The sequence below is a fragment of the Haemaphysalis longicornis genome, unplaced genomic scaffold, assembly GCF_048455015.1.
Source record: "Haemaphysalis longicornis isolate Haplotype H1 unplaced genomic scaffold, Haemaphysalis longicornis Haplotype H1 scaffold_7, whole genome shotgun sequence".
Taxonomy (NCBI): Eukaryota; Metazoa; Arthropoda; class Arachnida; order Ixodida; family Ixodidae; genus Haemaphysalis; species Haemaphysalis longicornis.
This window is the reverse complement of record NW_027526422.1, coordinates 73357937-73385285: the sequence shown is the minus strand read 5'-3', so window position 1 is coordinate 73385285 and position 27349 is coordinate 73357937. Positions and strand designations below refer to the sequence as shown.

At 45.1% G+C, this 27349-nt stretch overlaps 1 protein-coding gene across 1 annotated transcript; it reads left to right on the top strand.

The window, feature by feature from the left end:
• The first annotated feature begins 732 nt into the window (after positions 1–732).
• LOC144145944 (lysosomal acid lipase/cholesteryl ester hydrolase-like) lies at positions 733–27349 on the top strand. Its single transcript, XM_077677813.1, has 11 exons — positions 733–911; positions 5941–6113; positions 8404–8602; positions 10378–10489; positions 15010–15160; positions 16648–16740; positions 18555–18710; positions 20787–20858; positions 22904–22972; positions 23452–23589; positions 27163–27349. Exons 2-11 carry the CDS (start codon positions 5976–5978, stop codon positions 27283–27285), a joined length of 1251 nt encoding a protein of 416 aa, XP_077533939.1. The 5' UTR covers positions 733–911; positions 5941–5975; the 3' UTR covers positions 27286–27349.

The following is a 27349-nucleotide window of genomic DNA, read 5'->3' as shown; positions in this document are numbered from 1 at the left end:
TCGTGACAATATATATATATATATATATATATATATATATATATATATATATATATATATATATATTTATTTATTTATATATATATATATATATATATATATATATATATATATTTATATATATATATATATATATATATATATATATATATATATATATATATATATATATATATATATATATATATATATATATATATATATATATATATATATATATATATATATATATATATATATATATATATATATATATATATATATATATATATATATAGATAGATAGATAGATAGATAGATAGATAGATAGATAGATAGATAGATAGATAGATAGATAGATAGATAGATAGATATAACGTGGGGGGTGAGGCAAAGATTGTGTGCACAGCTATCATTCGAGGAAAGCCTCGGCTGGACGTCTTCGTCTCGCTCCGCTGAAAATGGCAGCGTGATCATTTGAGCAGTCACTGCGCAACGGGGGCAACGGACCGTGTGGGCTAGTCTTCCTTCACAGGCGCTCTAGGCAATGCAATGAGCGTTCACAGACCTTGTTAGCTGAAACGTCACCAGGACACAATGACCGACGGGTACAGCTGCGTTCAACACTGCACTGCCCGCTTCTGTGGAATCCCGTACGTTTCGTCGAGGTTTCGTCACAACGAAAAGGAAGAATGCGATAATTCTGGGTGGTCGCCCGATAAAAGTCGAGGCAGAGGAATGAGAGGCACCCATTTTCATTTGGCCTCACATTCGCTTCCAAACGGGCACGAGCAGTGGCTGCTACCATATCTATCAGTTTTCTCAGTGTCATCATTTTGACTTGGTGGTGACGATAGCGCAATAATCTTAACAGACACTAGGCAGTCAGGCTGGTGGATCCAGCAGGTGTTCGTTGTCAGCGCGCTTCAAAGGTTCGTACTCTTGACGCTACGTTTCTTGACTACTTTTGTTGCCAGATTTCCAAATTTCTAACTGCCTGTATGGTAAGATGGTCGTTTTGTTGTGAAGCTTTTCAGCTTAGGCTAAGCGTTTAAGAGTGCACCGTTTAAGTACAGCCAGCGCTAGCTGGACAGTTGGTACAAGTAGATTTTGTTGGTGCATTTTCTATGAAAGAATATTTCGAAAACAAATATTTTTTTCGAAGGAAGACCTTTTGCATATCCATATATTTCGGGTTTGTAGTGCCTCGGATTTGCTGTGCCACTAGTGAAACGGCCAAGTGATTTTTCAGTGTCCTGTTTACGAGTACGCAATGAGGCTCCTGTCCAGAAACGGCTGATCTACACGTACGGCGACAAACATTATTGTTCTCCATTCAGTCACTCTTGGAACTCTTAGCCCCCTCCTCTTAACCCCGGACGTTTAGAAGTCAACAGTCGACATTCCGCTGTATTTTCTCTGTTAGCGTCGTCTGTAATATTCATGGGAACGTAGCGCTTCTGCACGCCGATTAGAACTGTCCTGTCAATGAATTTCTTGATATTGTTAGCCGTAACAGTTTATTACAATTGAACCAGTAACCTAGAAAGCGGACAACAACTTTGATAAAAGCTGACGTTTACAAAAATTGTTCGCGTTTGGTATACCATGGGAAAATTGGTTTTCAGACGAGCGGGTTTTATTAAAGAATAATGTCCTGAGATATTTGGGCTGAGTTGCAGCGGGAATAAAAAGTTGTGGCTGCAAAACAGACTTTGAACCAATTTTTGTTTCTATAGCTATGGGCGTAGTCTTCAAAATTAGAATCTCTATTAGGCCGGACTAACACTATTTTAAATTTTCATCAGATGTGCTACTTGTGGTACTTTTGATATAATACGCCCATCGGAATAGGAGTAAATCATTTGAACGCGTAATATTACGTATTTGCGTGGAAGGAAAAGGGGTCAACAGCAGATGCCTTAAAACGCGAACAATCAGCATCTCACCTGTCAAACATTTCTTCATTAAAACCAAAACATTTGTATGTCATAGATACGCAGAAATTTATTTGACAAGAAGCATATTCTAAGCATAATAAAATGTAAAAGAAGCATTTCTTTTACATCCACAGCATCACCTCGTCATGTACTTTGTCTAGCTGCCCGGATATGTTCATGAATATGACACCTTTCTGTTTCCCATTATTGAGTAGGAGAAAATGTTCGGAGGTTTATATATTTTATCGCAGAACTAATACAACCTTTCGTAAAATGCACGACCTTTTCATCGCATATAATTTTAGTAAAACGATACTGGCACTATATGAAAAAGGTGTAAGAAATAATACAATCAATATTAAGTTTGCAATAGCTTTCAAACTGTTCGAGTTGAGAAATTGAACCAATTCAATTTAAGAAACATTTGCCCTTTATATTAAAAAAAATAACTCGCTCTACTGGTATCTGTCTTGGGCTTCGGGTGCGACACAAAGATGTGGAAAAGTTTACGTGATTTGCTACATATTCAGCATACTCCTTGAAATGCAATAAAATCTCTAGTTGATAAAGTTTTTAAAACCCTATTCTTTCCTTCCTAAGCTAGCAGGTATTCAAGCCATATTCTAAAACAGACACAATATGCATCAAAAGTTGTCAATTCTTTAGTTTTTAAATATGCAGTTAGTATAATAGGAGTATTGATAGTCTTGAATGAGATTAATTATGTAGAGAAAATACCCGCAACTTCAGAATATTGGGACTGGTGGAAGAATGGTCATTCCCAAAGGGGCCACAAAAGGCAGTGTGAAGCCAACGGAAACTGAAGGAAACGTTTCTATGCATGATTTATTGTAGCATTTTTTTCTGTTAGCAGTCATAAATATCACAGATAACACTGACGCGGCAGCAGAGATAAAACGAGCATTTTCCCACATTCCATACTTCAGCTGCAACATACTTGATAACATTCGTGGAGGTGTTTTTGAGACGGGCAGTGCAAAGGGCAGTGGGAGGAACAAACCACCGGCTATTTACAAACCGCAGCACTTTCACACAGATAGCTTTTGTTTGCCAATTTCAACGTCATTCCCAAGGGGGCCACAAAAGGCAGTGTGAAGCCAACGGAAACTGAAGGAAACGCTTCTATGCATGATTTATTGTAGCATTTTTTTCTATTAGCAGTCATAAATATCACAGATAACACTGACGCGGCAGCAGAGATAAAACGAGCATTTTCCCACATTCCATACTTCAGCTGCAACATACTTGATAACATTCGTGGAGGTGTTTTTGAGACGGGCAGTGCAAAGGGCAGTGGGAGGAACAAACCACCGGCTATTTACAAACCGCAGCACTTTCACACAGATAGCTTTTGTTTGCCAATTTCAACGTCATTCCCAAAGGGCCCGCTACTATAATTTCAACCTCCCTCAGGGGTGGTTGTATATTCGATGACGAAACAGCTGGAGTTTGATTTAGTGTCTGGTAACAAAATAGTTATATTACAAACGCTAAGACAATAAATAATGTGTCAAGTTTGTTATTACCAAAAAGTCCTCGTAGGATGTGTATTCAGCATTCGTCTCTTGTGTAAAAATAACGGAAGTTGTATATTTTATTCCCCATGCCTCTTTGAACTTCAAATCTGCTCAGAAAAAGCGACGGCCATATTTAACAATGAAGTGTGTAACTATCATTTTTCTGGCACAAAGTAACTTCTGTCCCTGTTTAATTATCACATGCGGTTAAATGCGGAAACTCGCTAGTCAAACAATGCGTTACCAACTCGTTACGCCTGTTGTCCTCGGGCAGTTAGAAACGCTTTCATGTTTTGCAATCTAGACGAGCGACGCGTTGCCTTAAAAGTTAGGAGCGGTAAAATGTGTAGATACAGCAGCAATGACGCCATCGCAAAGAAGACGCATTCCACGCCGTTTGCACAAGAGAGAAAGCAGTCAAGAATCTCTCGCACCCATACTACTATAGAGTACTACGCACAATATTATCAGCCCTACCATTGCATTTGCTCCTGTGGTAGGGGAAAGAAAAGGGATTTTTTTTGCACGCGCCATGGATAGGAGGTCGATGTATGATACATTTAGACAGCTTTTTGAAAGCAATACCTTGAATTCCTCCTGGACAAGTTGTTATCTCTTCTGTCAAAGGATTTGTAAGAAGGTTACAGTTTTATTGCTTTCTCTTCGCTGAAAACACGCCGGAGTAGGCGAAACCCGTCACCTGTATCTCCAGGGGAAATATCCCCATTAAGCTAGCATCCTGCCCAGAGGAATGTCCTAAAATGAATCTGGAGAGTTTTTTCTCGTTATTTGTCCACGCGGTCCAGCTGACTTGTGTTTAGTGCGCTACCTTTGTATTCTTGCTACGAATTCTACGAAATTTGTTCCGAGAGCGGAGAGGAAGTGAGTTTTGGTGATTGTAAGTGTTTTACTGTGTATCAAATCGGTTCTTAGTTATTGCCTGGTCAAATGTGATTTTTTTATGAAAAACTTTAGGCTCATGTGTTACCTAAAAGCAGCCAGGGGAGACATCAAATGTGGGGTTACCGGGGTTCCTATTTCAAGGAAAGTTTGCATTTACGTAGAAATTAAGGTAATATTTGTACAGGGCTGACGAAAAATGTGGAAGGTGTTAAATTGTACCTGGAGTTCCTTGTGACGCGCGCCCGGGGCGCCGCAGCACAGCGTGGACTACTGGGGTAAGGTGTCCACCCACCACCGCCTACGGTCGCACTTGAGGCGATAATAAAAAACCGTTTTCCAATCGAATCCAACCGAAGTACAAATTTATGCTTGTGATTGTTATTCTAATTATATGCTGCCTGCTTTTTAACCCTGAAATTTTCAGCACCCATCCGGTGCTTGCTTATTGCCTTAATCTCTTTAATTAAGAAGCCTATTGACACCATGTTTCTCTTTTCCCCTTGTTTTGGCGGTTAAAACATCGAGGAAAATTCATTTCAGATTTGTTGCTGTGTTTACTCTAATAATACGCACAATATGGCCGGTTACACGTACTGTCATCGGAAAACGTAATCAAAAGGCTGAGATTGTCACTTTAAAGAAAAAATGCAATTTTAGCGTCGGCGCTGTGGAGAGATTACGACAGGGCGCTAGCATGTTCGTTTTTACGTTAAGCATGCGTTTAGGGGGGAAATAAATAGGCAATTATTCCACTAATATAAAGAAATCCCAACAAAACATCAATTTCGCGTTTTGCCGATGACATACGCTTCTGGCGGTTTGACTTATTTCCAGTAACACCAATTTAACATTCAGTCAGTGGCTAAGGCGTTGCGCTGCTGAGCACGAGGTCGCGGGTTCGCTTCCCGGCCGCGGCGGCCGCTTTTCTGATGCAGGCGAAAAGCGAAAACGGCCGTGTGTACGAGATTTCGGTGCACGTTAAAGATCCCCAGGTGGTCAAAATTAACCCGGAGCCCTCCACTACGGCGCGCCTCATCCCCTGCGTTGCGTTGGAGCGTTAAACCCTACAATCAATCAAATCAATCAATTTAACATTCAGTTATGGTGACGAAGTCAAGACATTTGCATGCCCCGTACACTCAAATTGTGATTTGTTTTCTTGTGCAAGCATGTAATTAAAATTATAGCTTAGATATCGTCCCACCGGGTAAGAAGCATGGTCATTTGCGCCACAGCGAAAAAAAATAAAAAGCTTAGAAAATGAATCTTTTTAGTGATGCGATTACCACGCGTAACTTTAAACATCGAATAGATTTACGTATTCCTCGCAGTATAATAGGCCTTGCTTTATCCCTTAATAGGAAATAGGCGTGATACGTGGCACATGGAAGAAACTAAGCCTTCCTCGCACTGTTCCACAAAAGCAAAGTGGATATGGGAATGTTCGGTTGACTGGACTTGTGGCCATAAATACAACTAACGCGTGCTTCACTACCATAAAAAATAGATTTAAATTCGTTTTAACAGGAGATGTGTGCGTGAGGACATGTGGCCGCAAACGAAAACGTTTTTATTTTCAGAAGGTGGACCAGTATTTCAGTATTACTGGAAAACCATGATGTGGACAACTGCATTGAACAGCTGCTTCTTGACCATCTTCGTCTCTTACCAGCTACCACGTACATCTGCAACTAGCAATGCCAGACGTGAAAACTGTATGGGGAAGATAGACATGGACGCGTGCAGGAACATGGTATGTACTGAAGATGGAGTGTGCGAGGGAGACGCTCTGTAACGTTTTGGTTCCACTGGAAATTCCCCGGTAAACTCTCAGCGCCTCGTTAGCCGACCTGTAATACAGGTGTCCCTTGTCGCATACGATTGGACAATACTGGTGTAATTTAATTAGAGGAGGCGGAGGCGCTCGCAATCCCTAAAAAGCTTTAGTATATCTTTTTTGCACTATAGGTATTGCTGCAAAGGCAGTGAATTATGTGAGTGGCGATGTTGTGATTTATGTCGATGGCCCACCATCCGCCCATTTGCTTTATTAAAAGTGAACGACAGCCTATGTAGCCTCATGTAGGTTACAGAGGAGGAGCAGCCTTTGTAGTTGTGTTGTTATATTTGGTTAAATCTCCTATGGGTCGAGTGTTGTTGTGGCTTTGCGTGTGAATGAGCATTTTTATGTTCATGTGCATCTCCACTCAGAACAAGTGGAAATATTTGTCTTCCCGTTTGGTACGAGCGGTGGCATGTTCTTAGGAAGCATGTAGAACCTTCCCCAGCGGTTGCATATCACGACCTGCCAGAACAATTCTTCAGCGTCCTCCTCGACATCCCGTGAGGATTATTTGGGCTCCAGCCCACTCCGCCGTGTCTGGCAACGAAGCTGTCCATCAGCGTGCCCGAGAGTTGACCCACCGGGCAAGTAAGAAGTTCGGCAAGCAGTGGCAGGTCTGCCCCCTCCTGTCGTTCCACGAAATCACCCAGCATTACCGTCTGGAACGAACACTCTATCCCCCTGCGCAAAAAAGCCTCACTAAATAAAAAGAGCGCCACCTCCGAGGCATCCTTACAAACACTTTTCCCCACCCCACTAGAGCTCACATTCTGGCCCCCCCCCCCCTGTACTCCTCGCAATGCCGCTTCTGCGAGGCTCTGGGAACCCTCTGCCATATCATGTGGGGCTGTGATAAGAACCCCCACCGATCCCCCCCTGCCTTTCCCCTCCCCTGAGCACTGGGAGAGAGCACTGTCCAGCTCGGACCCTGACGACCAGCTCTGGCTGGTGCAGAGAGCCCAAGAAGCCGGACGGACTAAAGGGGACCTGGAATGAGGACTCTTCCCCAGGGCTGGCTGTTTTTGAGACAAATTTATTCCTCCTCCTAGAGGCTAGAGTTAAAGGGTGGTACACAACCATATGCACCTATGATACGGTGAAGGTAGGAAGGGGTGCCACCAGAGAAGCTATTGCAGCTCTTGTTGTTAATTATAAACATTGTTACGTGTGTACTCCGCGCCGGAGCGAAGGCGGCGCCGACGCAGCGTTCTCTGTTGGCCACGCCAATAGTCTGGAGCGGGTGCGCGCCGTTGTGGCGTCACTCTATATCATCCTCATCATCGTCATAGAGATGACAAGCATAATCATCCCCGCCTAAGTCGGGAAAGAAACGAGGACGTGCCCCTTCGTGAGCGCATGTTGTTTGTGTGTTACTGCTGCCAGGTATTCAAATAGATCCTCTTTTCTGTTGTACTGGCCCTCATCAGTTGTTGCACCGTGGCACTGGTAGAGGTGGTGAAGGTTTGGAAGCAGCGTCCAAAGGTGTCGTAGACGCGTCGGAGATCTCCGCAGGGAAACCGAGTCGTCATCTGTTCAGATCAAGGCAGGTCACGTCGGTTGGTCTCGGAAGGTCATAGCCTGGGGAGACGGTGCTCGGCAATGATGCGTCCATGACTCGCCGGGACTAAGGCGGGCCGACGCGATCCAAGAGCCTTTGAGCGATGTTCAGTAGACCAGACGAAGCGCAGAACCATAGAAGATGAAACCTATGTATTTAGACTATGTACACGACGTAGGCCATGAGAGAACCCGCACAGCTATCTCTCCTTCTTCCCCCGGAGGTTGTGCCGAGATCTCTGTTCTTCTTCTTCCCGCAAAAATATATTTTCTTACATGAATATGGTTTTCTATGATAATTTCTGGCATTTTATGGCGCAAGAGAAAGTACCTACAATTCAAACAAATATTGAATAAGCCTATTACGGTGATAAATCATCTGCTGGTTGTTTCCGGCTTTATTCAAAATTATTCCCTTTATTTTTACTGCCCCTACTCCTCCGCAAAAGCAAATCGTAGCTTTGCGTTAAGGTGCAGGTATTCTAAACCTTCAATATTTACATATATTGTTTACGCCGCAAACGCCGAGTATGCCGCAATTGTCGTAGATACCACAAAGGTTGGAAAGAAAGTAAAAGCTGTGCTAAAAATGTTTAGGCAAATTAATCTGGTGCGCTTTGTTGTTTCTCTGGCTACATTGCAGACCGAGATCATCGCCGCCAAGGGGTACCCAGTGCAGGTGCACAGAGTGGTGACGAAGGACAGCTACCTCCTCAAGGTCATACGCATACCATACGGCCGCACACACCATAACACGAACCCAAGGCCAGTCGTCTTCCTCCTGCACTCTCTGCTCGCCTCTTCCACTGACTATGTCATCAACATGCCCCACCAAAGTTTGGGTGCGTCGCAACTTGCCATTTAACTGTAGTACTTGCCAAAATCGACAGCAAATATTTGTTATTGTAACCTGATCCTTCTGAGGCACAAGTGATCACTTAGCGCAGCAAAAGTTAGTATCAAAGACACTGCCACGCCATAATGCATTTATGGCAAAGTCATTGCATATATCAAAGACATGAAACAACATAGAAAAAAGATAGAGAGTCGCGGCTCGCCGGCCACTTTCTTTCTCTTTTTCTTGGATGCCGCAGAGTCGAGTTCCTGCGATTTCCGGCTGTTGTTAACATTTTCTGCCAATAACAATCATTAGGATATGGTAGTGGTATCTAGCGCCATTGCATTACACAGATGCCAGCCCTGAGTTACCGTACTGATTGTTCTATTTTCGGTACCGTATGAATGGCGACAGAAGCAGACATGAGGCAGAGATAATTAGAAGGATAACAATGGGGTGGAGTGCATTCGTGAGGCATTCTCAGATGACGAATGGCGGCCTAACATTGTTCCTGAAGAAAGTGTATGACAGCTGCATCTTACCGGTACTCACCTACGGGGCAGAAACTTGGAGGCTCTCTAAAAGGGTTCAACTTAAATTGAGGACGACTCAGCGTGCAATGAAACGGAAGATGATAGGTTTAACATTAAGGGACAAGAGAGCGGAGTGGGTCAGGGATCGAACGCGCGTTAACGGCATATTAGTAGAAATTAAGAAGACGAAATGGGGTGGGCAGGGCATGCAATGCGAAGGCAAGGTAACGGTTGGTTACTAAGTGTAACAGAGTGGACCCCCAGATAAGGGAGGCGCGCCAGGGGGCGACAGAAAGGTATATGTGCAGAGTAGATCGAGAAGTTTGAGGGGATAAATTGGTGGCGGTTAGCACAGTACCAGGATAATTATAGATCCAAGGGAAAGGCCTTTGCCCTGCAGTGGGCGTAGACAGGTTGATGATGATAAACGGCGACACTACTGGCGTACTTGAACAAGTATTTAAAAATGTTGTCGATGTTTGTTGTTTTATCTTTAGTTAAAACAACATTCGTTGTTGCAGAGTGGAATTATTAGAGTAATTAAAGGTTAATTCGTGCTAAAAATTATCGCTTTCTTCCGAGTCCCTCCGTAGGCTAATGTGTGAAGTGGAGATAAAGGAGAAGCAAACAGGGTGCTCGGAAGCGACTGCATCCAACATTTTCTTGTATACGGAATACAAAAGAAGCCGAAACAGCCCGAGACACACGAAAAAATGAAACCACGTTGAATGTACAAAAGTTTCAAATGGCAGGGAGCACAATTCTCCTCTGCGCTAAATGTGCCAGTGCTGGTGAAGCAACCAAACCAAATGAAGCCAAGAACATGACGCGTTGCGGTTGCCAGATGTATAACTGGTGTTTTAAAGGCTCCAAGTAAAGGGATTCTATTTTTGAAAGACATCATTGCGTACCTCCAATGACATCTCGAGATACATGACCCAATTTTGTAAATATCTGCTTCACTCCAACCCGGTATGCTTGTAACGGCCGATTTAAATTATTTGTATTGATGCCTTTTTCTCCTGTCTTTTTCTTTAGATGCATTTTTATCTTACCAATTATATAGATGTTTTTTTTTTATTTTTACAACTAATTTAGTTAGCAAAACAACAAAGCTGCATTTTCGCTAGTTGGCTAGGCAAGGAAGAAAAGTATTTCAAGAACACAAATATCATACCAGCTATTATTACATGCTTATACATTTAGGTTGGCATTGCTAAATTAATTGCGGAAACATCTATTACAGGGTACATATTGGCTGATACTGGATATGATGTCTGGATGGGAAACGTCCGTGGGAACACCTATACAACTCACTTGAAGTTATCTAGGAGGAGCAGGATGTTCTGGGATTTCAGGTAAATTGGAAGTGCCTCTTTGTCCACATAGTTATTACGGTAACAGGCTTACACTGCTAATATCGACAAAACTATCACGCGGCCGACTCTTTTTTTAGATCTAAAAAAGAACATGTCCTTTTCTAAGCGTAAAGCAGTATTCATGCAATGAGAAAGATGGACCAATAAAAACGTTCACCGGCCCCAGGAGGTTATAAAAGGAAAAGCGTTTCAACTCTCATTCGAACACGTTGTTCAGAAAAAAGATAACGGCGCAAATGACCCCGTGGCGTCGAATGAGAACAAGCCTGAATAAAGGCCTGCGGATACCAGTTTTGTGATACCTTTCGCTACCCTTCTACAATTTACTTATTCAGCGCGTGTATTCTCATCAAAACGTAATGGTAAAGCAAGTTGAGCAGTGATGTCGATAATTCAGAGGGTCATGAAGCTAAGTAAAGCGCAATATCGATTTTGGATGACGAGGTGTCTCCAGTTTTTACAGGGCTATAAGAGAGACGTTATAATCAGCTGCTTGTTTACCTACTTTTTTTTCTTTTCCACGACGCTGGGGCGTACCCTTGTGGTGCTTTTTTGTTTTGTTTCATAGAAGGCCTATGGAATGCGGCGCAGCAAAGGGTAGTTTATCCGTTACTCCTTACACCGGACGCGACAGTATTTCATTGCGTGCGCACCTTTCGCGCTAACTTATTTGGCGAAAAAACGGCTACCCTTATTCCTGTGGCCAGTTACGCGGTCTAAAAATTCTAGTTTACTCAGGGTACCTGCCGTCAAAAGTTCAATTTGTTGCGTCTAACCATAAACACAAAGGAAGAGTTTCCTTTTAATGCGAGCGCGCGTACGTGTCCGGCTGGAGGCCCCATTCACTGCGAACGGAGGTACGTTTTTTTATTCGCTGCGGCGCGTCATGTGACAGCGAACGGTGGTATGTGGCTGCAAATGGGGTATGCTGCGGCCTGACGTCTCCATTAGGTAGGCAATGGCTTGGCCTAGCATAATGCTACGTTTTGAAGTATTAGGTCGTCAACCAGAACCCGCAGCTTGACGTACAATGAGTCGACGTTGGTTGGCGCGTCGTTGGACTCAACGTTAAAGGAGCCATGAAGAGAAAACAAAAGTTTGTTTTATTCGAAAGATTAGGTGTTTCATAGTACCCCAAGCGCTTTCCCGGAAGCAAATGATGCTTTATTCACTTACAAATAAGGCAATTTAGGCCAAAATTTTAAATCTCCCGCTAAAATTGCACATTCCGTGACGTGAACCATGGCGTCATACGAGCCGTTCCATGAAACAGGTACTTAGTATGTCGACTCCATATAGCACCCACACGCGGGAGTCGACCGAGACGGCGGCCATTTTAAAAATACTAGTAAAACCTAGTGCACCCGCAGCCATAGTCATGGAATCGCCTGATCCGGAGAACAAAACTCTCGCCGAGGAGCTCGGGCTTGCATTTAACAACCTCACACAACTTAAACGCTCAATGCTTCTAAGTGCACGAGCGGCAAGAGTTGTGGGATACGCGGTGGACGGGAAAGCGACCATTCCGCGATAGCCACAACAGACGAACGCCTTGCCGTCGGCACCGCTGCCTCGTCAGCCCCGTCGCGACCGACGAATACAGACTGGTACGTATGTGCCGTATTTTTATTACGGTTAATAATAGTTCAATTTCAGTAGCAGTATCGCTTATGCCAGTTGGCCGGTGTCGTGTATGGAAAGCCGTTCCGTTCGCGCGAGCTCTCTGCTTCGACCAGAAAGATACGAGCGTCAATGCGCGGTGTTTACTGCATTTTTTCCCCCAAAGTCAGAGCGCTTTTACGGCGATTTGACGAAGTCGGCGACGAGCGCCAGCATGTCCCAGGAGTGAGCTAAAGTAAAGGGTCCCTGCCGTAATCACTTCCTCGGAAATGAAGCGAGCACACTCGTACTTCCTTTAGCTCTCTTCCTCCTCCGTTTGGAAAGTTCACAAAACGTAGCCACTTGCTTCGCCGAGGTTCGTCGTTGGGCAGCACACGAATGGAGATCTCCTCACCGGGGATGTTGCACTCCCTCGACGATTTGCCCGTACTACATGGGCATTTCAAAACGTAGCAACGAAATTTCATTGTAAAGTACTCGAACAAACTGAAGTTTTCAGTGGTTGTAAACTGGAAACGAGCTGCTAACAATAGCAGCAAGCCGACACCATTCCGAAACTGCGACGACTGTCACTATCTCGTCGCTGCTTGCTGTTCCTTATTCCCCTCGTATCTATTTTTACCTTTGCTGGTTGGCGATATGACGGCCAACCTCCTGTGAAGGGATTTCGATAAGGTCGAAGCTGTGCGTGCTGGGACGGTTCGTTGGCCCCTAAGAGCCTCGAACCCGAAAATTCGTCTGCGCGACGGCGAGATGTCGAGCTCGGCCGGCGGTAGTTTCGTATGCATTGGCGCACACGCTTGCGTGTTCGTTCGGAACTTCAACCGTTTACCCCACCGTTCTTTGTCATAAAAAGAATGTGCAGTATGGTTCACGGGCATTTAGCTCGCTATGCAAACTGTAAGCCCTGCCTAACATGCGTTTGCTTTTGCCGGCCTCCGCCAATCGCAGAGCATTCTCGAGTGACATCATAGGTTCTGTTGCGGAAAATTAGCTGGTGGGTCGCATGGTCATTTCCTTTTTTCCTAATTATGTAGCTTATTTGAGCGAAGTTTGCGTTATAAGTGGTGTCGTTATGGTTCTAACGAGGCAATCTTTCGAATGAACCAAACTTGTGTTTTCTCTTCATGGCTCCTTTAGGTCGCCTGACGCTAAGGCTTAATATAAACCAAAAAGCGCACCAACTCAAGCGAATCGGGAATTGGCAATAGTATCCGGCATCACAAGCTCGCGGCATATTCAGAAGTTCTGTTCGGCTGCGTATTTACCCACAATTATCGCATACTCATTCAAGTCAATCGGCCAATAACTACGATAGCTGCCCTGCTATGCTTACGCCCAATTCACCCCTCCTCATTGGCCTGTGGAATTAAGACATTAATCTTCAATGCTACATACCCACAAGGGGGCTGGCTAGCGAAGATAACTGCCGCCCGTAGATGTGTTTGGTGCTGGGCCTGTTGGCACATACTTTGAATAAACGGTGGAATCCAGCCTTGAAGACGCGTACACGAGGAGAGAGCAGGACAACACCCACGCCGGAACTAGCAACACTTTAATGAATAACATTTCTGAGAAAAAAACAAGGTCAGAGCATGCGCCGTAAAAACTAAAGTAAAAATGCAAGCTGATGACGCAGTTCAACATCGGCTCTTTTTCAAGTATTCGGCTTTTTCGCCTGATAACGTCAGTGAGGGCCCGCTCAGTATTCTCAAAGAGGGGGGTACATCCACAACCTCGGCAACGGGCAGACAAGTTTGCCCCTCCTCCTGACGTGGCCAAAGTTTCATGTTCTATGAAACGAATATTCAGACAGCATCCTGTCTACCATATATACACTTTATAGCACTTCAGCGGTATGCGGTAGATAACATTTGTCGTGCACGTCGCGAATTTTGTAGTATGCCCGGTTCTGCACATGTTCTTTGGTTTCCGCTTTTCAATTTTGGGACAAAGGCTTGCCAGCTTAATAAGTGGCCTCCAGTCATGGGGTACACGTAGTGTTCTCGGTACCGTGTAAGCTGGTAAGCCTTTGGCCCAAAACTGAAAACTGAAAACCAAAGAACAGATGCACAACCCACCAGGCCAGAGAATTCGCGAAGTGCACGACAAATGTTATCTACCGTGTACCACTGAAGTGTTATAAAGTGTATGTAGGGCAGACGGGACGCTGTCTGAATATTCGTTTCAAAGAACATGAAATATCTGCCACGTCAGGTGTAGGGGTAAACTTGCCTGCCCGTTGCCGAGGTTTTTGAAAAAAACTGAAATTATTAGTAGAGGAGCCACAAAGTAACTTTTTTTCTTATTGAAGTTTATCAAACGCGAAATTGCGGTGAGTGCGTGAGTGGGTCCTCACTAATAGTATCAGGTAAAGAAGCCGAATATTTGAAAAAGACCCAATATTAAAATGCGTCATCAGCTGGTCTTTTTCAATTTCTACGGCGGATGCCCTGACATTGTATTTCATTCGAAACTTTATTCATTATACTGTTGCTACTCCCAGCGTGTGTGTTGTCCTGCTCTCTCCTTGTTTACGCTTCTTCAAGTCTTAGTTCTACGGTTTCTTCAAAGCCCGCAGATGCCCCACAGCCACATACTTACCCACACAATATTTCCCAATCGGAGTCACGCTTAGGCATTTTTAATAGAAAGGTTTGGTGCGGAGTAACATTTTTAATCAGTGGGCCATTTATTGTCTCCCTATAAAAACGAAATAACAATACTAATGGATACCACACTTACGCTTTAATGCTTCGTTGTGCGATCGTTGAGAAACTGTGCAATAACCCACCAGAAAATAATCTAGCGCTTGGGTTTTGTGTAGCGTAACCTGGAGAGAAGCAATGTTAACGTCGTTTCCTTTTGTGTTTTGCAAGCCTTGACGAAATCGCTTCAAGGGATGTGCCTTCCATGATCGACTACGTTCTTAACATGACCAAGCAAGAGAATCTCTTCTACGTGGGCCATTCGCAAGGAAGCATGGCATTGTTCGGACTCCTCTCGGAGAGGCCTGACTATTCGAAAAAGGCAAGTGAAGGAATTCATGCCCATTTACGCGTAACACGCGTGCGTACCATGCGTGTCACCGATATTTGTAAGCGATTATAGCTTGTGCCCTCTCCATGTCTCGTAATAATTTATAAACTGTTCTAAACAATCCGCATCCACCTCTAGACTTCATGAAAACACCACGTCAGTGCGAATCCGCCGCTTTCAGTGGAAACTTTACAATCATTCGCCAATGTAACAAAACGCCCTCTTCTTCAGTTTTAAATTCTCCTCTTCTCTTTCATACTTCATTAAAACTTGTTATTGCTATGACCGCCACTCCCCGGGGTAGAAACCTATCAGTTTAAAAGTGGGTACGGTCGTTCACTCCTGGAACACCGCCTAGCTGGTCCCTCTCTGGAAATGCTTTTGTTGGTGCCACCCATCGAAAGCACATTGAACGCATTTTTCGGTCTACATTGGTAATTCAGACCACTCTGCAGTTTAAATATGCGCGCACAGCTACGCACATAAAGATTCACGTAAGTGAGCTCAGTGACGATACCATCACCCATATTCAATGCGCAAAGCTTTTCATCTGTCTACGTCTAAGGTCATGAAGTTTTCGCTTGATGTTTGCATGGACACATTCCCCGCTGGCGCAACCACGTGTCATATAGCTCACCATTAGAGCGTTGTTCGAAAACCATATCCAGTCCACCGTGCAACCGAATCTGACGCCACTTCCACAAGTTTCGCCTTTTCAGATTTGTGTCCTAGAGGTTGCGGTCGCGGGAGGTGAATTTTTAAAGTACAGTGCATTTTTCTAAGTGCAAGCATGGCGACGAGCTTAGAAGGCTATTCAAACTCGCAATAAAACTGAATGCAGCGCCCGCACGCGCACAAAATCCTACAACAATAAAATAAATAGAGCACGCGTACGGAAGTCTATGTACTTGGAAGGTACAGGTGCGGATGGGAAGAGTATGATCATGTACAACAGGCTCGAGAATCTTCTGCCCTGGTGTGCACCGATTCCTGAATGGCACCGTCCGAGAACGTGGCTCAGTTTCATGCCTGCGGCAAACACACGCTTCATCTTACCTTTATACAAAGTCTTTGGGTCGTGGAACGAGGACGCTAGCACTTCCCTTCTTTGATGTCCTCATGATCAATGGAAAACTGACAGAAAGGACAGGATATTTGCCGCTTCTTCAAGAGTTTATCGTTTGTGATCAATTCTATCAATTCACGCCTCAGACGCTGAACCCCTTTTAGACGCGGGAATACAATAAAAACTGCAACCCCTTGACAATCCGGCTATGTCCGTTCCTTTTGTTGCTGTCTTTTGTTTCTTTCTAGCCACAATAATGGTGGGCCTATTGACCTGTTGTTGTTCCAGAGAAGTGAGGCGGTGCCAACAGGTCAGGCAATCCGGGGAGCACTCATTTTTTGGTGACAAGCAGTGGAAATTCTCACGAGCTGTAAACATCATCTCTAATGAACATTTTTTGCGTGTCTTCCAGATTAGGCTCTTCTGTGCACTGGGACCAGTTACGAACATTACACATATTATATCACCAATTCGTATGTTAGCCCCCTTGGCGAATGGCTTTAAGGTGAGTTTTAAATGTATATCCTTCGCTTATTCCCCCTTAAATATTTACGTACCCTGCATATATTGTCCTACGCAGCCCTGTTGAAGCAAAAATGTGCCATCCATAAGAATTACCATCGTGGAAATTATCGGATAGAAAACGTGTACTATAAGGAGAAAATGCATGGATTCCACGCGAGCAGCGGCGGACAGGCCGTGCAGTTCCGCCCTGACAAATTAATGCTTCCTGCGGCGACACTGGATGGCCAGCCTGTTTTAACTACGCGCTTGTTGCTTTGTTCGCACGAGACGATGGGCGTATGACACAATAGCCATTCCACTCCGTAAAGAGGGATGACCAGTAAAGCTTTTTAGTGCATGACATAAAGGTAACACCCTATTTAGGTATAAATTTGCCGCTGTTGAACGAGCTGTAAGCAAGTTTGTCGAGCGATAGCTCGGTTTTTGCCTAACAGCGTGCAGAAAGTTGCGCAGTAGAACAAAGCCCAGACGCTGCTCGGTGCCGTCGACGCTGTAGGCACAAACACCCAGTGAACATTGATATAGGCAGCATTTCTTTGTATCATTTTCTGATGGCACGTGCCCTTACTCTTTTCCCCTAACCCCAACTCCGCACCCCTCCCTTTAGAGGAATAGAGGAATGGGCAATTATACGCTGTCACTGCTCACCAACCCGAGGCGCTCGCTTGATAGTGGCCAAGCTTTGAGGTCAGATTGACGTTATATAAGGAACGAGCCGTTTCCTGTGTTTGTTCTGGGGCTGATGGTAAAGCACCTACATTCGTGTCGGACGTCTTTGAGCACAAAATTTCCCAATGGCGTGAGCAAGAAGTGCAATCGCCGTGAAGGAAACGTGTTTCAGCAACAGCGTAAGACAACATACGCACTATTTACTCTCGTGGAGCCACCAAACTGGGGTAGCGCGATCCTCCAGCTTGAACTGCACTGTCGGAAATATTTGGCTCAAATTGAAAGAAAAAGCATCTATACCTTTTTTTTTTTTGCTTTTGTAATACCACGAACAATCCTTTGCTGGCCAGATAACTGAAGCATGCATATTCTTCTAACCATTCTCTTCCAGTTTTCCTTGTACTAACATTCACGACAAAAAATATACATGACAGTTTTGAGGTAATGTCATATCCCAAAAGCCACAGAAACAGTAGGTAACTCCTGTTTGAAGGGTAAATCTGGCTAGCACGAAATCTAGCGCGAAACAAAAAATCTCTAAGGTAAGCGTTCGACAATACACCTAAGCGGGCATGTCTACATGCCCGAGCCAATGTGCACGCTTCAGAAGACTACTCACTGCTACAGACACCTGACGCCTGGGACCAGCTTCTTTGTTCAGTGGACTGTTAGGGGTTAGTGTTTTCTAATTAACACTCGATGAGCGCTGGACGTGCGCACTGAGCTCTAGGGAGAACGAGTGCTGGTCTCCTTTGACTGAAGTTCAAATTGCCGAAAATCACATCAACTTACCTATGGTGTAACATAAATTTATGTAAGCGTCGTGTTGATATACACTCCACAAAGTGTTGTTTAAAGACGTGCGTATTTCGAAGTTGATGCATCCAACTCCACTTGAAAGGTCTACCTTTTTTTTTCTGAATTGAGACACTTCGCTCACTTTGACGAACAAGCCTTATGGTGTTCTTGCCGCAGTAGCACCACGTGGTCGAAATTGCGCCCAAATGAGACCATTACTTGTCTCTTGTTTCGCACCTGAAGTCCCCATTCAACCGTAAACCGATCTTTTAAGACTGAAAAACCCCTTTTGTGGGCGTTGTAACGAACATGCTGTACTTCTTGCAGCAACTTTTCGCCATCTTTGGACTCTACGACTTTATGTCAAGCAACGACCTCCTGAAGTCGTTGGCCAGGACCATATGCAACGCAAAACTAACCAGGGTTTTCTGCGAAGGCACCATTTTTACGATTGCCGGGATGAGCGGGCGCACGTTCAATCAGGTAAGGCTACTGAGGAGGACAGACAAACGTGTCAAGTGCTCCGGAGCAGCTGATACTGTGACAATACATTCTGGGCATTTTGTGGAGCGTGCAAGTGACCTCATCGTTCTCTCGTAACTGTTAGTCGACTTGCCAATCCCACCTAGCAACTCATCATCAGTGTGGCGCACGCGAGCACCACACCATCTTCTTCATCTTTCATCCTCGCGCCTTCTTGACCATCGCTTTTCGCAACGGCCTCTCGGCGAGGTTGCGTCGTCATTAAACGCGTCCTTCGAGTCACCTTATCAAGTCTCCAGAGCGGCGACTCTATGTTTCTCAACCGTCCTGGACTTTCGAAGCTTCAGTAGCTGTACGTCCTTAGTCACCTGCTTACAAGAGCAGTACGCTTCACATGCATAGAGACTTGAAGTGCAATTTTTTCGTTGCAACTGAAATGCTTCATTTGAGAATATCGTGACTTTCCCCATTTTTGTACCCTCCCCCTCCCCCCCCCCTCAAATTTGCTGTTTTATTAGTTGCCGAGAGTTAAACTGCCTACTCACTCGGCTGGGACTGTGAGGAGACGAATCATGCCATCTGCTCGACACAGAGCACGTGAAAGGCACACATTGCACCTGCGGGCAACTAGTTTACGTGTACGCATTCCGTTCGTTCGTATTGCTTCTTCTTCGCTGTTATAGCATCAAAGGTAGTTGGGCGCGCGAAGACGTAGCAAATCGGCTGCAATCCTCGACTTCAACCGTCGTGATGGTCGTGAACGCTGCGTGCAGCTTCGCTACTTTAAAGTCCTACTCGTTAGTGTGAACTTCCTCCAGTTTTTTGTCACAAATTTCATAAGAAAAGTTGCAACGCTAGCTTTCTATTAGGGAAAAATGGCTGTTGTCATCTTCCATAGATCCGTACATCTAGGCCGCCATGCCAGTTTCACTTGTGGTGGATGAAGCGAGTATCTTATACCAAGGCCCCTCCTGAAACTCAGATGCCTGTTAACACAAAGTCCCCTCACCTCGTTTCTATATCTGTGTCAACTTGTGCGTCCGTTAATGTAAGCAAATTATTACCCTACGGACTCGGTACTACCGGCGTTTAAATGACCTCACCTTGACCAAGGCAGCACAGGGCGTACCTCGTCACTTGCGGTGCAAAGAAGTGTGATCGAGGAGTTTTGATGATTTCTTGACCTTGAAATTTCGAATGGAGCTAGATGTAACAGTTCTTAGTGCGGCATAGCCTCTAGACCCCAACGATACAGCTATCGTTCCTCGGGCAGTACTCAGGCATTATTAGTTACGAGTATTGATAATACTGGAGTTCACCTAATTCCTCTGCGTCGAGCGCTTTGCGGCGAGAGCGTTATGCCGGAATGCGACTCTGATTTACATTATTGGTAAAACAGGTCCACGGCAGCAATAAAAAAGAAAGTGCTTCTTGTGGAATGTATGCATCATATTTTACCCTTGAAATTTCTTGGGGTATGCTGGCGCCACATTTTTGTCGGCACGTACGTACGTGGTCTCGTTCCAGGTGGCTGACAGCTGTTAAATACCTGCTTCCGAGGAGGGTTTAAAACTATGGGCCCCTTCATCGTCAAGCGAGCGTGTTACGCACTGTTCAATAGAATGGAGATTTTTTGTGTATGCACAGAATTTGAGGTGACAGTAGCACGTCAAGTGTTTATGAGGACGCCGCAGTTTCTAGGAAGTATTATACGTGAGGAAATTACCGCGAAATTTTGAATTATTTAGATTACAGAAGCGTGGCTCTGCTGTCGACACCATCATTTGCTACGCGATGTTCGTGCGTCGTGCGTTGCTGTGCATGCTGCGGTTGTTAGGACGCGCTGCAGGCTGAGTGAAGAGCACGTAGTTTGCTTGGATGGACTTGGGAAGAATATGAGTAGCCGCTGGAATGGCGTCACAAGCAAACGGGAAGGTACCGGCGATTTCAGCCACATATGGTTTCGAGTACTGCCTGGCAGCAAGTTGCGCTTAATTTATTTTAAGATGAAATGAATGACACCGTCACGAAGCTCGTGAGGCTTGTAAGGAATCTAACGAAGAATGTATTTTTCAGACCCGACTTCCAGTGCTTCTGAGCCATTTGCCTGCGGGAACTTCAATGAAAAACCTGGTTCATTTTGCTCAGGTTTGTTGCAACGCGTCTTTTCGTTAGCGCTATTATTTGTTGCAAAGTTAAATACGATCTTGTCACATTGCTTTTTGGTGTTGGTGCTTGTCACGTTGGAGGAGGGTTCTTGGCATTCAGCTGTCACTCTTTCAGCAATTCTTTTACAATGTTCTCAATCGAATTATCTTTGAATCCAGGAAAATTGTATGGATAGGTATTTGTTCTTTCCCGGATACTACCTCCTATTCTAGATATATACCTACCGCGAAATATTGAAAACACATAATTAAAGTGAGTCGGCGGAAGTCAGCGGAAGTTACCCAACACGCCCCTTGGACCCTCGTCGGCATAAACAAACGTGGCGAGAGAGGTCCATAACAAAGGGAGCGTGGTGATGTCCCGCGTTAAAGGCAGCACCCAGTCGAAGTAAGACGTCGGGAGAATGGCCTCGGGGAGCGTATGGAGCGTGCGATCACGGAGTAGGGTGTAACAGTGACAGTGCCAGACCAAATGTGCGGTCGTTGCAGGCACGCGACACTGCAGACAGAGTCCTTCGGTGGGGTCATTGCCACGTGAGACTGCACCGAAACACGGCGTTCACTCTTCCCACAATAAATAAAAAGGAGGCTCTGACTTCATCCACTTCAGCTATTCATGTCCTTGTTACACACCCCCGACAGCTTTTGAATAGAAACCGTAGAGAGAACACAGCACAATTCGAGAAAAGTGTACAATTTATGTTGGCATAATGGAAGGAATGTTTCTATCTCTTCAAAACACAGCAAGCTCACGGAGCAACACCTTATTTTAGATGCTTTATGATTTGCTTGCTAACGGCTGCAAAGGTTGTCTGTCCGTACCAATAGAACGTTAAAAAATAGAGATTTTAGATTGTTTTTAAGAAATTATAGATACCTTAGAGCTTCTCGTATACTTCAGTAAAACGTCATTTGTTGAATTACGTATGTAACAGAACACACTTAATTTTAACAGAGAAACAGTGTATTTTACAGTTGAAGTGTTTAACAGCCCGTAACAACCATTAAACACAAATTTCAAAACTTTTCAGTGACCTATACTACTCTCTTAATATCGGTTTACTTGACGGAAAGAAAACTGGTGCAGTATTCTAAATGAGCACGAAATAATATAACCAGTATGAGGAAACATAACTGGGGCTTCCCGCATGTCGCGTGGCAAGATGGCGCCTAGGGGTAAAACACACCATATATGCGTGCGATGTGTAAACCGCACAAGCAACAAGAAATTGAAATAGTACGGGCCGCATATTTTCCTTGGATATTGCGCAAGGCAGTCTACAGATTATTTCAGCCCACGAGAAGTCTTAATATCTAGCATTCTTTGCCGAGTACTCCCAGAACCGGGAGCCTGTAACGCCCAGAATTGGCCCACACGTGGTTGATTGGCCAAAGTAACACATTAATTTGTTACTCTAGGGTAAACAGAGATAGCTAGTTGTACGAAATTTTGCGCAACCAAAAAATACAAAATTGGAAAAAATAAAGATTTTATCAAAGTGGTGGTAGTGGTGGTGCAAGAAGGTGTAGCTCATACCCACTCACGGGGATTGGCCAGAAACGGGGCGCTCACGGAGAGAAATTATAAAGTAATTAAAGAACACATTTAAAGAACGAAATTAAAATAGGTGTTTAGGGGGAAACATAAAGAGAAAAAAAATGTCCAAACATGAGACGTAGCATCATGAAGTGTGGAAGTGTTGAAGTTTTGAAAGTGAAATTACGAAATCAAAAGTATGCATCACGTACATCTCTTCCAAAAAACGAAAACTGAAATAAAAATTCCCAGAAAACAACACCGTGGCAACAGGAGTAAAAATATCGTGGACAGGGGACAAACGCCCTATGCTTTGCATCTGCAAACAAAATCTGCATCTGTAAACAAGTGGGCCAGCCGGCGCATCCACGAGTGCATGCGACAGATCGTAAATAACAGAATGAAGTGATGATGATCAGCGTCGCCTGCTGCAAGGGGTGAGGAAGAGGAAGTCGTAACAGCCTTCATTCTCCTTGTTTTTCTATCAGATAATCCTGCAGCAACGGTTCCAGAAGTTTGACAATGGACCATCAAAAAACAGGCTTCTTTATGGACAGGTATGTTTGGTAAAATCTACCATTAAGACCCAGCGAATACACTTTGATTAAGCACACCATGCCCTGCGTTGTTAGTTGACATGTACCCTGAAACTGAACGCATGTGTGAGATCAAAGATGACACGAAAAAAACTATGTCAAATCAAATTGAAGAAAAACGTATGTTGCGGGCTAGATCGAATCTCTTCCGTGACATTTACCGTTTAAATATCGCCGCCATCCTTACCCGTGTGCCTTCCAGTCGTAATTTTTTCTCCTGCCGGAGACATTTTCTCAAACAATAATAATTGAGAACCAGCACACCTACTACGTCGGAAAGGCAACGCAATTAGTTAAGGAAGATGTATACCTTGTGTTGTATCGAGGTAATTTCAGAATGTTCGGGCACGTCTATGACACAGCTCAAAACTTTGTGTTCTAACGCGTGCTGCAATAAAAGGACGTCTGAACAGATATTTTTTTGTCAAACTTCTGAACAGGACAAGCCCCCCGAATACAATTTGTCACGCGTGATGGCTCCGGTGGCTGTTTTCTGGAGCCTGAACGACTGGTTGGCCCACCCTGACGATATCAAGACGCTTGTCCGAAGACTTCCCAATGTCGCACTCGATTACCAGGTGACGTCTTCTATCGTGTTAAACGCTTTGGTCATACCCGCAAGTCGCACTCAATGAGGAGCAAAATAAATTGTTTGTTGGGACTTCATGAGATTAGATTAGGCTATTTCGCACTCTAGAGCGGCTTGTGAAAATTCACCGTGCATACAACGCGGTGTCGAGTTCTTTCCAACTTCTAAATTCGCCAACTTAACAGCACGCGCTTCCCAGTGTACTCTCACGCTGCTTCAGCACCACCACCTTCCCCCCGCTGAAATAATGAGTGGCGAAGGACGCTAACATGGTCTACACGGACGCCGTCTTCTACGACAACAACACCGCATCTATTTTAGTTTTCGGCGAGGCACTTGTCGCGAGCCTCAAGGCATTCTCGCGCTCAAAAATACTAGACCAGAAGAGGCAGATACTGACGCCCTGACCTAGCCATAAGATGGGGCGAATACTGCAAACAAAGCCATTATACAGCAAAAGCTCGTTAATTCGAACTCGTAGGGGACCATGAAATTTTTCGAATTAAGCGGAGTTCAAATTAACATGCGGGCGCTAGACTGAATGGAAATCACGCCCCATTGCGCGGGTAGAACGCAAAGAAGCCACCTCTGGACTCATTATCGCGAATTATGCACTACTAGACGTGTGTGGCAGGCGGTTTCGTAAATAATGTTTCGTAAATAATCATGGCATGCGCCGGTGCGGCGGCGCTCTGTAGACGCGAAATAAGCTGTTGCAGGAGCGCAGCGCGCGCGCCACGCTGTTCTTTTCTGTTTCTCTGTTTTGAACCTCTAGAAAATTTGGTTTGGTTTGATATGCAACACACTGTCATCACTCTGGGCCGGGCCGACTTCTTCTTCTTCCAGGAGTGGTGGAAACCAGAGGATCATAGACGCGTTTGAATTATCGGGAGTTTTCCCCCATTGAAATATACAGGGCTGTTCCGGGACGGGGGCGTGAGCTCGAATCAACGGGAAGCTCTAATTAACCGAGTTTGAATTAACGATCTTTTACTGAATATTCACCGAATTTAACAAAGGCACCTAGAACATCATGAATAGGCGCTTCCACAAGCGGCTTAAAGATATCGAGCCGACGCACGCCAGTCAACCCCATCTTATCTCCTGAAGCCCAGGACAGGGAGGACTGGAGGCTAACAAGATGGCGGACCAATATTTGCACACGATCTCACCAACCACACAGCAAGATATTCTGGCTTCTTTCAACCCCTCCCATATGGTTTCAGAGAACGGTTGATAACTCCGCAAGATCTACGAATAAACTACCCCAGCCCGGACAAAAGCTAATCGGGTTTCTAAGCCCGAACATTCAAGCAATATTCCCTAGCAAGAAACCGGCAGCTATAATGTGTGCACAACGATACTATGAAAACTGCAATAAGTGTGGAAGGCCCTCTAGCCTTTACCACCCCAGCAGGGGTGGCCACCGCATGTGGCCCTCAGCAGACAACACCGTCAATCAGTTTGTGCCATGGGCGGCAGCTATAGTCAGTACCGACGGAGGGGCCTATAGGCACCCTGCAATCGTCGGGCGGCGCCTCCATCGAGGTGACATTCGCGCCGCCAACGGCGTGGCGCCAAACACGCAGGCTCTCCGATGCGGGGATCCGTGATTTTAGCGTTTTTAACGGCGCGCGGTGATAGATTTTGCCGCGACATCTTTCTGCTACGTGTGCAGCAAACGTTACACCTGGATTTACCGTCATAGCCAAGCAGCATACGGTGAAAAACTGCGAGCCGCTATGTCGCGAGGCTTGCCTTGCCGGTTTAAGTAAGGGATAAATACAGTAGGAAGAACACCGCTTGTTCGAAAGCAAGCATGTTTACGGGATCTGGGAAGTGTAAGAAACTGAAGCCACCGAAACATGTCGTTCCCAGCAGAGCACACGCGTGTACTACATTGGTCTGAAAATAAGCAACCAAAAAAACATGAGTTCCCAGCTTGCAGTTCAAAGCTCGAGAAAAACATTACCAGCGTATTGCTGGCGTTAAACGTTTGTATAAACTTCACGCGCTTTTTTATTTCGTTTCACCGTGGCCCAGTGGCTAGAGCGTCCGCCTACGGCACGGGAGGTGGTGGTATGCGGCCCACGCCACTACCGCGGGGCACCCACCGGTTAATGGGTGCAAGCGGCACCCCGGCCTGGCGCTCGGCTAAAGGGGCCTGCTCGCTTGGGGAGAATCTCTGCGAAGTCGCCGCACCCAACGGCTGACATTTCGGGAGGGGAGCGTGTGCCTCAGCTATCTTTTCGCTAGAATTCATTTCGCAGCTGACGGTGAGGCCCCAAAAAATTGAACTTCCCGCAAGTGCACTTGTTGATACGGCAGCGTGAGTCGATAGAGCATAGCAAGCGCTTAGCCGCAGTTGCATGCGTTTTATTTGAATGACATTTGCAAGATGACTGGAGTACACACTTGATCCCCGACCGGGCTGCTAGGTTGAAGAATCCTGCAAACTGAAACAATTGAAGAATAAGGAATGACGTCAAAGTGCAGTAATATCAAGCTGTGTCATACAATAAATGGGGCTAAAAACGAAACACACTGCGCGTATACATTTTTATTCTTTGCTTGAACGTTGCAGATGTTTTCGTCATTTTTTATGATGTACCACGCGCTATTCACTAATATTTCAATTATTTTCAATCAGCATGAATGAACAGCGAAGTTGGTCACGAATAAGAAAAGGCGAGCGACAGCGCCGGGCCCTGTCCATATCTCGACTGCAGACACCCAACCGTGCACAATGTAGAAACAGAGGATGGCTCCCGACGAACAAGCACATTTGCTAAGCACGTCACGAGTGGTTGGGTCATTGTTCTCGAATAAATATACAAGCCACAAGTACAAGCACACAAAGTCGAAAAGAATGCAAAGTATGAAATTTGTCAATTAGATTAGAAGGTATTAAACTACAAACCACCAGACATTAAACAAACGGTAAGCTACGACGTCAAGGCGACCGCCTTGTACTAAATGCAGACTGACGCTTCCTTAATGGCTTTCGTAACGTGCCGCGATTTCCCCAACTAACAGAGTTCACTTACTTTAGTCGCCGCACTGCGACAATCCACTTGTCTTTAGGTTTTCTCCCACGGCTGCGACGGGAAGCTGTAAAAAACTTCGGGCCTGGCGTGCCCTCCCGACTGTGGCATTTGAGGCAACAATATCAGAGCCCAGATTTTTTCTTTGCGTCTGTGGGGTCGCAGCATGATTGCGATGACGCCATCGAACCGCCAGCTGCAGAAACTTCACGGCGAAATAAAAAACCCGGATCAAATTCCCACATAGTCCACGCTCACGCAGCAGCAGCGAACGCGGGCATGCGCGAGCGAACGCCTTCAAGCTAGTAAATTCAGCCGCCAGAAGGCGCCACCTGCTCCTCAAACTGCATTGCAATGTGCCTATAGAAACCTGACCGGTAGGCCCAGAAGAGGAGTTAACAAGTCTAGAGGCCTGGACGATGCACCGACCGATATTTTCAGCTTAACCCATTGTGGTTCCTTAAAAAATATTCCTTTTCATCTCTCACCCCCGTTAATACAAATGCGTACGCTTGCAGGTGCCGGACCCACTCTTCTCCCACCTGGATTTCTCTGTCGGAACTACTGCCAGGAGCCAAGTGTACGACAAAATGATAGAGATCATGGACAGCTATCGCCACGGCACTACGAATGGCGCATAGTCCCTAATGTACAAGTTAGCAATAATGAATTCTTGGAGATTTTGATAAAACGTGAACTATTTTA

Bases quoted from the DNA above. Each gene is read 5' to 3' on its own strand.
- LOC144145944 (XM_077677813.1), top strand. From the start codon at position 5,976: ATGATGTGGACAACTGCATTGAACAGCTGCTTCTTGACCATCTTCGTC. The intron at 18,711-20,786 runs GTAAGGCTACTG...TGTATTTTTCAG, and splicing joins GCGGGCGCACGTTCAATCAG to ACCCGACTTCCAGTGCTTCT. The intron at 20,859-22,903 runs GTTTGTTGCAAC...TTTTTCTATCAG, and splicing joins ACCTGGTTCATTTTGCTCAG to ATAATCCTGCAGCAACGGTT.